The sequence below is a fragment of the Pseudorca crassidens genome, chromosome 14 (assembly GCF_039906515.1).
Source record: "Pseudorca crassidens isolate mPseCra1 chromosome 14, mPseCra1.hap1, whole genome shotgun sequence".
Taxonomy (NCBI): domain Eukaryota; kingdom Metazoa; phylum Chordata; class Mammalia; order Artiodactyla; family Delphinidae; genus Pseudorca; species Pseudorca crassidens.
Genome location: NC_090309.1, coordinates 5,602,394 through 5,615,297, shown reverse-complemented (window position 1 = coordinate 5,615,297; position 12,904 = coordinate 5,602,394). Strand labels below are relative to the sequence as shown.

At 46.3% G+C, this 12,904-nt stretch overlaps 1 protein-coding gene across 2 annotated transcripts in view; it reads left to right on the top strand.

Moving 5' to 3' along the window:
• The window catches only part of IL1R2 (interleukin 1 receptor type 2), a 42,861-nt gene that overhangs the window by 18,596 nt on the left and 11,361 nt on the right, over window positions 1-12,904 (top strand). The window contains exons 1-4 of one of the 2 annotated variants that reach the window (XM_067704069.1): window positions 2,983-3,192; window positions 4,739-4,866; window positions 5,375-5,633; window positions 11,466-11,646. In XM_067704069.1, coding sequence (XP_067560170.1) covers window positions 3,155-3,192; window positions 4,739-4,866; window positions 5,375-5,633; window positions 11,466-11,646 — 606 coding nt within the window. In that variant the 5' untranslated portion in view covers window positions 2,983-3,154. Of the gene's footprint in view, window positions 1-2,982; window positions 3,193-4,738; window positions 4,867-5,374; window positions 5,634-11,465; window positions 11,647-12,904 lie in introns of those variants that run through there. The other variant, XM_067704070.1, reaches the window with a different exon arrangement.

Sequence of the window (12,904 nt, the reverse complement as noted above, 5' to 3'; positions counted from 1 at the left end):
CCTGTCCTGCCCCTAGGTTCTTCAGAACCTTTTTTTTTTTTTTAGATTCCATATATATGTGTTAGCATATGGTATTTGTTTTTCTCTTTCTGACTTACTTCACTCTGTATGACAGTCTCTAGGTCCATCCACCTCACCACAAATAACTCAGTTTCATTCCTTTTTATGGCTGAGTAATATTCCATTGTATATATGTGCCACACCTTCTTTACCCATTCATCTATCGATGGACACTTAGGTTGCTTCCATGTCCTGGCTGTTGTAAATAGAGCTGCAGTGTACATTGTGGTACATGACACTTTTTGAATTATGGTTTTCTCAGGGTATACGCCCAGTAGTGGAATTGCTGGGTCACAAGATAATTCTATTTTTAGTTTTTTAAGGAACCTCCATGCTGTTCTCCATAGTGGCTGTATCAATTCACATTCCCACCAACAGTGCAAAAGGGTTCCCTTTTCTCCACACCCTCTCCAGCATTTGTTGTTTGTAGATTTGGAAAGGGTGATTTTAAAGAGAAAGATACTTGTTGGCAGAAAGTAAAATAGAAAGAGAGTGCATAGCCCTTGGTGGACCCAAGTCTGAACCTTACCAGGTTCTCCCCGGTCAGACATTCAGCCCAAGTGGCCCAGTGACTGGTTCTGCTAAAGATGGATCTTCCTGTGCCATGGGTTCCAGTAAGCGACTCTGTTCCCACCCCCCCGCCAACCCCCCGGCCCCATCAGGGTCAAGGACATGCAGGTGCTGTCGTTATGACACAGCCATGCAGACCAGAAACAGTCCCACCGTGCTGCCCCTAATTCCTTTAATTCTGGGGGGAAAGCGCTAGCTTCTCTCTTTTCTGTAGAACAAAAATAGTTTGTGGACTTCTCTCAAGCGTTCTGCTTTTGCTTTGAGCCAGTACATTTTTCAACAAAATCTGCCTCAAACCTGGTCATGTATTTCCCTGTATCTGAAGCTAGAGGATCTTCCCTACCCCTCAAATGCCTGACATCCTGAGCTTCCCAGAGACTTAGCTCCAAATACTTTTTATTTTGCTTCAGCTTTGAATTAAAAAAAATATCCAAGCTTAATTTTGATGTAAATATTTATTTCGCCATAGGTTTCAGAAGGTTTTATACCACACGCCTGAAACAACATGTTCAGTTTTTTAGGAATCTGTTTTGCAAACTGAATGTGACTCAGCAGTAGGTATAAGCCTGGAGAGTTATTTGTCTTCTTTAATAGTCGAGATCTGTCACCTTGCTTTTGTGTTTTGGATGACTGCCTGACTCAGAGATGGACAGTTGCCTGAAACCTTCTGGGAACAAGGTGAAGATAGAAATAAAGAAAAGTTTCATCTTCTGGGTGAATGAAGAGAGAGACTCAAATATACTAGAGAATCAAATTTTTACTCCTTTTAAATGCCTGAAGATTTATTTCTGGAGCTATGGTTCACTTACTTATTTACTCTCAGTAAACTTTCAGGTGTTCAGGGGAAAATGTGTGTGTGTGTGTGTGTGTGTGTGTGTGTGTGTTTGTGGCCCAGGTGGGGCTGGGATCCAGGCGGGGGGTTGGGAGGCCCAAGCCCCACTTCTTGAACCTATGGGGAAATTACTATTTACATTAAACTTAAGCTTGGACATTTTTTTTCAATTCAAAGCTGAAGCAAAGTAAAAAGCATTTGGAACAAAGTTTCTGGGAAGCACAGGGTTGGGGGACAACAAGGGTGTCCGGGGCCCAGAGAGAGAGAGAGAAACAGACAGACAGAAAGAAAGAAACAGAGAGAGAAAATGAGAATAAAGCAAAATGTTAAAAATTGGTGAACCGAGGTAAGACTCATACTCGTGTTATTATACTATTCCTGCAATCTTTTAGTCTGTTGGAATTGTTCAGAATTAAACTAAAAGGTGAAGTAAACACCTACACACCCTTAGGCTCCATGTGCCACCCTTGAGCAGGAGGCAGACCCAGGGTCACAGGCAGGTACTGTCACCTGGGCCTTAGCGAGGGCCAAGGGGGATACTGCTCAGGTGCCCTCCCCCTCCCCTCCCCTCCCCCTCCCCTCCCCTCCCCTCCCCGTCCCCTCCCCTCCCCCTCCCCTCCCCCTCCCCTCCCCTCCCCCTCCCCTCCCCTCCCCCTCCCCCCTCCCCCTGCCACTGGCGCCCCTGGCTCAGGCTGGGCCATCAGCAGTTTCTACCTTACTGCATTATTTTTCTTCAATTCTTCACACATTTTTCGGGTCATTTTCTTATGCCTGGCCCTGCTTCGCCTCCTATTCTTCTGTGCGTTTACACTGAGTACTGGGAAACACGGTTATCTGACAAAGGAAAACATAAAGCCAGAATTGTAACTCAAATGCTTGGAACGAGCTACCTTTAAAACTTCTTTCTTCCAGTAAGAAGGTCACCTCAGATTCAAGCAGAAATGTCAAATTGCCTGTCATTTAAAGACACGTTTAAAGAAAATAGGGCAGGAAAATAGCATTTTGCTTGCAAACTTCTGCAAAACGAACTTTTCCCTCTGGACCTGCAAAGACCGACCGTCTCCCTCACTATGGCAGTTCTGGGTACAGCCCGCTGCTGAGGTTTCAGTTGTTGAAAACGATCACTGCTATGTGCTTGTGGTTTAATCCTCTGAAGCCACTTCCTGGAGAGGTCGCAGTAAAGCAGCTATTGTGCCAAAGTTCACAGAGAAGAACGGAGAAAACCGCCTCGGCCGGGATCTGGCGCGGGGGGGCGGTTGGGAAGCCCAGGCGGGGCTTGGGGGTCCAGGCGGGGCTGGGGGTCCAGGGCTGGGGGTTGGGAAGCCCAGGCGGGGCTGGGGGTCCAGGTGGGGCTTGTGGGTCCAGGCCGGGGGGTTGGGAAGCCCAGGAGGGACTTGGGGGTCCAGGCGGGGGGGGTTGGGAAGCCCAGGCGGGGCTGGGGGTTCAGGTGGGACTTGGGGGTCCAGACTGGGGTGTTGGGAAGCCCAAGCGGGGCTGGGGGTCCAGGTGAGACTTGTGGGTGGGGGTCCAGGACGCAGCTCTGTCTTCTGATGGTTCCCCATTGATGGGGAGGGGGGTTTCTAGAGTGCAAGGGTTACTTCCTCTGTCTGCCAACCCTGCCCTGGCCAGTTAAGAGCCATCTGGTGTTACTAGGAGACATTCAGAACTGCATCTGTGCCAGGAACAGGGAAAATGTCAGACTCCTTCAAGGATATGGGGAGGAGGTACAGGTAAGGATGTTTTTTCTGGATTCACTCATCACTTCCAACTCCCTGGTAGACTTTCAATCGTACACATTCCCTGGTAACTTCTGGAACTGGGCACTGTGTAGTCCACAAAGGCTGTGAATAAGACCCAGCCTCTGTCCTCAAGGCCGTCCCCACCCGTGGGATCCAGACAAGTCACAGGTGTGCTGGATGGCCTGATGGCTCCCACTTCATTCCCCTCCTGGTGTAACTTTGCAGCTCCTCCCACTACAGGTGGGGGTATTTCCTGGTCCCACAAATGGCAGTTTGGCCACATGTCTTGCTTTGGCCAACGGAATGTGGGCCAGAAAGAGTGAGCTAGTTCTGAGCGAGTGCTTTCGCCCACATCGTTTGAGTTTTGCCATCACATGAGAAGATCATCTCCCAGGAAGTCACTGGTCCAAGGAGGGTGAGACACCCATGGAGCTGACTTGGGTCCTACCTGAAGCTTGGAGCCGAGACTAACCCAGCGTAATCTAGGTCAGCCAAGCTCCCTCTGACACACAGACCTGTGAGCAACAACAAACGGCTGGTGTCGTATGGCATTCAGTTCGGGGCTGGCTCGTTAGCAGTATTGTTGTGGCAGCAGCTAGCGATACAACAGGCGACTGCGATAAAGCGTGGGAGGGACCACGGGGAGATGCCGAGGGACCACGGGGAGATGCCGAGGGACCACGGGGAGATGCCGAGGGACCACGGGGAGATGCCGAGGGACCACGGGGAGATGCAGAGGGACCACGGGGAGATGCAGAGGGACCACGGGGAGATGCAGAGGCATCTGATACTCCAGCCTTGGGGAGGTTGGCAGGGAGGAATGCTTCGTGAGCTTGTATAAATTATTCACTTTTTGGCCCTCATTCTGCTTTTCCCTCGGGGATGCTCTAGCTCAGAGGGGCTGCTGAATCCCTCAGCGCGTGTCAGAATTGTATGTGAAATAAGTTAACCCATAAAGACTCTAGGAAGAGTTCTCTGACCAGTAAAATGTAAGGAACTTTCGACTTCTGGGGATGCATCCACTCATCCCTTCACTCAACGAGTAGGAGTTAAGGAAACAGCGGTGAATAAAATAAAGCAGGGTCCCGAGCACGTGGAGCTTACATGCTGGAGAGAAGAGACATAGTTAAGGATAAATGCCATCGACAGCAACAGAGCAGGAAAGGAAGTAGAGCACTGGGGCAGAAGGTGGTGCAACTTTACGGGAAGGTCAGGGAAGACCTCACCAAGGGTGATGCCTGAGCCCAGACCCTAGCAGTGGCCTTAGGTGACGAAAGAGCCTATCAGGCCAAGGGGCAGGGAGTGCTAAGGCACGCTTCAGGAGAGAGAAACACTTAAGAGACAGACTCCTATTCCAGTGAAAGTTGCTGTAGAGGAATAAATTCAAATATTTGAGTTTTCTTGTTAAAAAATCCAGGCAAAAGGGTTTTGGTCACCAGGGGAAACCTCCGGAACCCATCCCAGGGACCGTCCTCAAGGGGTTCTCTGTTTGGGCGTCAGTGGTTCTTGGTGACCCCTCTTCTGTGTCTTCCTCTAGGCTGCGGGGTGCTGGGCCTGCGGTCTCCACTTCCTGTGTCCTCCGGAAGTTCCCGGGAGTGATGTTCACCTGGTCCATGTGGTTGCTGTGTGTCTCTCTCTTCACCATCCGGCCTGAGGAACACATGGGTAAGAAGTGACTCAGCTGGAGGGGACGTGCCTGCAGCTTCTCTGGGGAAAGGAGTTGCTTCTCTAGGGAGGTTCTGTTGTCCTCAAAAAGCAAGGTGTTGGTAGGTGACGGAGCCTTCCTCTTGCCCGTCTCCTCTGGTTCACGAGCTTGCCCTGGGCATCGGTCATTCCTGCCAAAGGAGCAAACCGAAGAGACCCTGCTTTTGCCCTTGACAAAAGGTGCCTTTGGATTTTAACCGTACGACTTGCTGCAAGGAAGCTGAACTCAATCAGGATCGACTTTGAATGACAAGGCAAAAATAAGGCCAAAATTTTTTTTGTCATCGTGTGAACCTAACTTAACTTTTCCCACAAAATGTCGATGGGACTTGATAGTAGCCCTAACCTTGTTATTTGGGGGTTTTGAGATCTCTGTGAGAGGAGGGGTTCATGGGGCCCCCACGTTGTCCGGGGCACGTGGCTTCCTCGGATGGACCCAAAGCCTGACTGTGGGTTCTTTGTCATTCAGTGGCTGCAGGAAGCTGCCAGTTTCATGGCAGGCATCCCAAAACCAGGTTCAAGGTAGAAGGGGAGCCTGTGGCCATGAGGTGCCCCCAGGGGCCATACTGGGACTCTGCTACCACCCACGTCAGTGTGACATGGCGTAGAAACAACTCCGCCACGATGGTCCCGGGGGAGGAAGAGCTGCGAGTGTGGGTCCAGGACGGCGGCCTGTGGATTGTACCAGCCTCGCAGGGGGACTCTGGCACCTACATCTGCACTGTCAGGTCAGCCCCTCTGGGATGAGGGTGGGAAGGGGGGCCCTTGCGGAATGGATGCTTGCATGGCGTTTCCGTGACCACCTGGATTTCAAAACCCAGCGCACAGGTGGGAACCCACCTTACGTCCGCTTCACTGTCACTGAAATACCTCCTACCTGAGAGCCTGTCCACAGATGTCCTCATGGTGCCCTCTCTCCCTTCACTTGAAGTCTCTGCTCAGGTGTCCCCTCTATGGAGAGGACGTCCCTGGCCACTTTATCTAAAGCAGGACTCCTGTCACTCTCCCCTTACCCTGTGCTTATGTTCCCTCATCTGTCACACACATATGTGTTTTGTGTACTTAAGGTTTGTCTACCCTGTTAGAACGTAAACTCCAGAGGACAGGGACTTGGTTTGTTTTGTTCACTGCTGAATCCACAAGGACCCAAGAAATAGATGTAGAACGCTGAGTAGAACAGGGGACCCAGGTGAGACTTTAGGAAGAAGTTAATCCAACTGGTTATTGCACACCTGGGGGGACCAAGCTCGCTTACAAAGTTCTCCCAGGTGGTGGATGTGGAGGTGAGGCTGGAACCCACAGCTCCTGACCTGGGGCGTAGTCCCCTTCCTCATTGCCCTGTTGCTTTTTTTCCCCCTTTAATTGTGGTAACATAAGCATAACATTAAATTTACCATTTTAACCCTTTTTAAGTGTACCATTCAGTTGTGTGAAGTACATCCACATGGTTTGCTCTCGAACTCTTTTCATCTTCCCAAGCTGAAACTCTGTCCCCACTGAACAGCTCTTCAGTTTCCCCTCCCCATCAGCTCCTGGCAACCCCCATTCTACCTTTATTCTGTCTCGATGAATTTGACTATTCCAAGTACCTCATATTCCAAGCACCACAGTCTTTGTCCTTTTGTAACTGGCTTATTTCACTCAGCACAATGTCTTCAAGGTTCATACATGTTGCAGCAGGTGTCAAAATGTCCTTCCTTTTTAAGGCTGAAGAATATTCCGTTATATGTACAGTTGACCCTTGAACAACACGGGGGTGAGGGGCCCCGACCCCTAAAGTCAACAGTCTGCATGTAACTTACAGTCACAGCCTTCAGTATCCACGGCCTCTCAGGACCCTCAGTTTTGTGTCCGTGGATCCACCCAACATGGACGGTGTGATGCTGTAGTATTTGCTGTTGAAAAAAATGTGTGTGCAAGGGGACCCACACAGTTCACACCTGTGTTGTTCCAGGGTCAGCTGTACATACCATATTTTGTTTATCCATCTATCCATCAAGGGACACTTAGGCTGCTTCTGCCTTTCGGTTGTTGTGAATAATGCTGTTTGTACATGGCTGTACAAAAATGAGTCCCCGATTTCAATTCTTTTGAGTATCTACCCAGAAATGGAATGGGTGGATCGTATGGTAGTTCTATATTTAATTTTGAGGAACTTGTATTGTTTTCCACAGTGGCCAGACCATTTTCCATTCCCTCCAGCAAGGTACAGGGTTCCAATTTCTCAGCATCCTTACCAACACTTATTATTTTCTGTTCTTTGATAGCCATTCTGATGGGGGTGAAGTGGTATATCACCGTGATTTTTTTTAACATCTTTATTGGAGTATAATTGCTTTACAATGTTGTGTTAGCTTCTGCTGTCTAACAAAGTGAATCAGCTATATGTATACATATATCCCCACATCCCCTCCCTCTAGGTGGTCGCAAAGCACCGAGCTGATCTCCCCGTGCTATGCGGCTGCTTCCCACTAGCTAGCTATTTTACAGTTGGTAGTATCACTGTGATTTTGATTTGCATTTCCCTGATGATTAGTGACCTTGAGCATCTTTCCATGTGCTTTACTGGCCATCTGTGTATCTTCTTTGGAGAAATGTGTATTCAAGTCGTTTGCCCACTTTAAAATCAAGTTGCTTGTTTATTTGTTTTTGAGTTGTAGGAATTCCTTATGTATTCTGGATATCAATGCCTTACCAGGTATATGACGTGCAAATATTTCCTTGCATTCCATGGGTTGCCTTTGCACTCTGCTGATAATGTCCTTTGATGGACAAAAGTTTTAAATTTTGATAAAGTTCAATTTATCTAATTTTTCTTTGGTTACCTGTGCTTTTCATGTCGTAGCCAAGAAATCATGTCTAATGCCATGAAGATTTCCCTCTGTGTTTTCTTCTAAACATTTTTATAGTTTTGGCTCTTATGTTTTGGTCTTTGATCCATTTTGAGTTAAATTTTGTATAAGGGTAAGTTCATGGGCCAACTTCATTCTTTTGCATGTGGCTAACCAGTTTTCCTAAGACCTTTTATTGAAAAGACTGTCCTTTCCCCATTGAATGGTCTAGGCATACCTTGCTGCTTCTTGAAGGAGAAAGTTGTAGGCCTAGTGTTGGCAGCCTTAAACATTTCCTGAGTTAGTTCTTTTTTTTTTTTTTTTTTTGCGGTACGCGGGCCTCTCACTGCTGTGGCCTCTCCCGTTGCGGAGCACAGGCTCCGGATGCGCAGGCTCAGCGGCCATGGCTCACGGGCCCAGCCGCTCCGCGGCATGTGGGATCTTCCCGGACCGGGGCACGAACCCGTGTCCCCTGCCTTGGCAGGTGGACTCTCAACCACTGCGCCACCAGGGAAGCCCAAATTAGTTCTTCTGAAAGGATTAGGGCAGACCATTGGCGTGACTGGGAAATACTCTTCTTGGCCTTGTTTCTTCAGCTGCTGCCTCTCTTCCACCCCAAGGCTCTAATTATCCTCACCAGCCAGCTTCAGTGTCTCCCCAGATTTCATAAATTCATTTGACTTAAGGAGAAACTGTGCCCATGAGTATTTACATTTAGAAAGACAGCCAAAGAAAGTGACATTCTCAGCACAAAGAAATTACTGGTGAATGGGAGAATTTCAGACAATATCAACCCCAGTCCTAGATGGTGTGTGTGTGTGTGTGTGTGTGTGTGTGTGTGTGTGTGTGTGTGTGTGTTTTCAGTCCTGTCAATGGAAGCAGGCACACAATCTCATATTTTCATATCAGAGAAATGTGGATATCTGATTTTTTAAAAAAATACATTTTATTAAATTTGATTTCATCTGTATTTTTCACTTATTATTTTTTATTATTAAAACAATTAATCAATATATTTATTTTTAGTTTTGGCTGTGTTGGGCCTTTGTTGCTGTGCAGGCTTTGCCTAGTTGCAGTGAGCAGGGGCTACTCTTTGTTGTGGTGCCCGGGCTTCTCATTGCAGTGGCTTCTCTTGTTGCAGAGCCCAAGCTCTAGGCGCACGGGCTTCAGTAGTTGTGGCACGTGGGCTCAGTAGTTGCGGCTCGTGAGCTCTAGAGTGCAGGCTCCATAGTTGTGGCGCATGGGCTTAGTTGCTCCACCACACGTGGGATCTTCCCAGACCAGGGCTTGAACCTGTGTCCCCTGCATTGGCAGGCAGACTTTTAACCACTGTGCCACCAGGGAAGTCCCTGGATATCTGATTTTACAATAGCTATAAATGCATCATTTTTCTTTCTTTTTAGTGTCAAAAATTCTAACGTTTTTCTAAGGAACACTATGAGGAAAACTTAATAGCATGGTAGAAATAGGATGGAATTTGGAGTCAGAATGATATGGATGTGAATCTTAGCCCTCATTTGCTACCTGGTAGGACCTTGGTCTTATTATTTGATACTTACGGGCCTCAGTTTTCTCCTTTGTAAAGAGGTTTGTTGGGAGGGTTCTGTGAAATCACAGCATATGAAGCATAGAGTATGGGGAGCACCTTGTAGGTGTCAATATGCACATGGAAATGGCCTTTCTTTCCCCAAATGCAAGACTTATTTACTACTGAAGTGATAACATGCAAAAATTAGGGAGATGTGAGCTGAGTCATATTTGCCTTAAAGTTTGTTTTTATACGTGATTAAAAAATTTGTGCTTAATACCTTATTTTGTTTTGTATTCTTGTAGAAAAAAAGAGATCAGGGATTGAGAGGCCAGGGAAACCCGATGTGGGTTAATCTTTTGTAGCTCGTGGGAGAGTTCCCCTGGCTGACCTCTAAAACTCTCTTCCAGCTTCGGGATTGGGGTCTAATAGAGCAAGAATCACCAGCAGCTGCTATAATGCCCTTTGGCATTTACAATCACAGGGCATAAAATGGCCCTGCTCCTGTGCTGTTTATAATTTTGTGACCTGGAACCCACATAGCTGTTCTGTCCATCAGGGTGGGCAAGGTGATGCTGCTGGGCTACGCAGCCCCCAAGTCTCAGTGCCAGGACCTGTAACCCCACCGTCTGCTCTGGATGGGGGACAGGACATATCTGGTGGATGGCACAAATGACAACCACCTCTTTGCTGTGGGGCTGCCACACTACATGGGGAATATGAGTGGTGATCGATCAAATGATTTCCCCACCCATCTTTCTTTTGAGTTATTTCCACGGGGGGTCTGTTGCCCAAGGGGGATGACCAGATCAGTAATGCGAACAGGTTTGTAACTCTCAATATGTCTCGTAAGCTTGGTGTCTGGATGTAATGCCCTGACTTACAGGTTTTCCCACAGCCCTACTGGCTTCTAACCTTGGTTTGACCTCTTAGAGGCTCTATAACCTTAGGAATTTACTTACTTTCTGCATACCTAATTTTCCTCATCTAAAAGTGATACAGTAGTGTCACAGGGTTGGAGAGTAAATGAAATGATGTATTGCAGAGCACAGAGCCTGGCATGCTCTCCTCCCCAGGAGCTGCTGGGAGGACTATTTTCAGGTGTGCTCTGTTCTTCAGACTTGCCCTCATTAGCATTTCTTCGATTTGCAGTGAGATTATGCATTCTTCAAGGTGATAGCTGTCTGCATTTCTTCATGCATAAAATGTTTTTCGTCTTTTTCCTTTCTTCAACCAGATATGAAGTAGAAATTTGAATTAATTTCTTTTTGCTTTCAGGTAGTAAGCATTTATCCCTTACTACCTTCACATATAATTTTCACATTTTGCTCCTTCTTTGGGTATAGAATTTTTTTACATTTTGCTGTACCCCTCCCTCCCAACCCCATAAAATACACATGCTCATTGTGTTGATGTCCAGTGTTTCTTAGGTAGGTCACCAGCAGCTTAGCTGAGCTAATTATATCTTTATGTTTTTCTACTTCAAAAAATTGTTTGAATTAATATCCTCTGTCCTTCCCTCCACATTGTCTGTGTTTCTGTCAATGTTTTGCCTCTGTCCTTTCCCCAGTTCTAGGGTCTTGATAGAATGATGCTATTGCGATTATAGTTAGACCCACCAAAAAAATAAATAAAAACCAAACAAACAAATTTACCAAGTTAATTTCCCCTGTGCAGTATTGCAAAAATCATTTCTAGATCTTATACAAAGTGCTCAGCAGTTTTCTGAAATTTGACTTCAGTTGATAATGATTTCCAAGAGAAGTGAAGAGGACTTTCTTTCTATGGAAACAGCGGCTCTTAGGAAACAGTATCTCCATCTAGATAAGGTTGCCTGGACCAGGAATTTGGAGCATACTGGGGCTGTGGTCAAGAACCTCCCCCGGAACCTGGAAGGGTTTAGGCCCCTTTGAAGAGGACTTGAGGGTTTTTTACTGGCCCTCAATGGTCTTGAAATCAGGCTTGTGGAGGGTCCTTTGTGGAAACATGCAGAATATATCACCATTTCTATATGACAATTATGGTTTTTTTTTTTGTGCTCCAAAGATTCAAAAGGACAAGGGACAAAAGTATTGCAATACCAGTGAGGAAAATACAGAATGCGGAATTTAATGAGATTGGGGAATTATTCTTAATTTCATTTAGTTTTATTTTCATTTTGCCTTGCCATTTATTATTCCTTTTTTTCCCTTTTAAATCAGGAATGCCTCTTACTGTGACGAAATGTCCGTTGAGCTCAGGGTTTTTGAGAAGACAGAAGCTTCCCTGCCTCTCATCTTCTACCCGCAAATTATAACCTTGTCAGCCTCTGGGTTATTAGTTTGTCCTGATCTGAGTGAATTCATCGGGAACAAAACTGACGTGAAGATTCGATGGTACAAGGTACATCTTTAAGAACTGCCGTTTAATGAAAAGGTGTTTGATGAGCCATGGGAAAGATATAAAATATTCATTTGAAGACAACATATTCACTTTTATATTTCTGTTTTTTTAAACCAGCGATTTTAAAAAGGGCCATGATTAATATGCTCTGTTAGCCTTGATAGGGCTTAGGTAAGTGTCCTCAGAGGGTGATTAGGAAAGACAGAGTGGAAATGAATGCAGAATAAATAACAGCTGAAGACAAGAGCTTTTCACTCTGTTGCTTGTCTATAGAAATTTTTAGAAAGAACTATTTAACAACTTGATACACATATTGATAGAGTTTTTTTTTTGTTTTTGTTTTTGTTTTGTTTTGTTTTTTTGTTTGCGGTACGCGGGCCTCTCACTGCCGTGGCCTCTCCCGTTGCGGAGCACAGGCTCCGGACGCGCAGGCTCAGCGGCCATGGCTCGCGGGCCCAGCCGCTCCGCGGCACGTGGGATCTTCCCGGACCGGGACATGAACCCGGGTCCCCTGCATCGGCAGGCGGTCTCTCAACCACTGCGCCACCAGGGAAGCCCTGATAGAGTTTTTTGAAAGCACATAAAAATCAGCCTTTGAGTTAAAGGAGTAAAATATAAACACAATTTCGTGTCCTGACTGGTTGAATAAATACCTACTATCATTGGCTCCCTTGTTTAGACCAGGTGTGGGCAAAAATTGAGCTGCCACCCATTTTTGTATGTTCACCAGCTTAGCTTTCACTTGTTTAAATGGTTAAAAAAAAGAATAATATTTCATGACCCGTGAAAATGATATAAAACCCAAATCTCCGTGTCTATAAGTAATGTTTTGCTGGGACACGCTCATTTATTTCTGTGTTTTCGTGGGGCAACGGCAGAGTTGAATAGTTGAACAGAGGCCACGTGGACCGTAGGCCTAAAATATTTACTCTCTGGCCCTTTACAGAAAAAGTTGCCGACTCCTGATATACACCATAGATTGATACTGAAAAGTACAGTTATTTGTTTAAAAATGGATAGAAACTAACCTTTTAATCAAAAAATACGTTGACCAGTTGACTGGTATTCTAACTACAAGATAGCTCTAGGATGTCAATTTAATATTGGGAACTTTTAAATGATTTTCGGAGAAAGTGAACAGCCAGCTCCTAGGAGTTCACCTGCCCAATTATGGAGCTCTTGGTTTTGTAAGAGCATAAAAAGGTCAAGTGAGGGGTTTTACCGTAGAGGAAAGAGCACAGGTTCTGGGGTTGAGCAG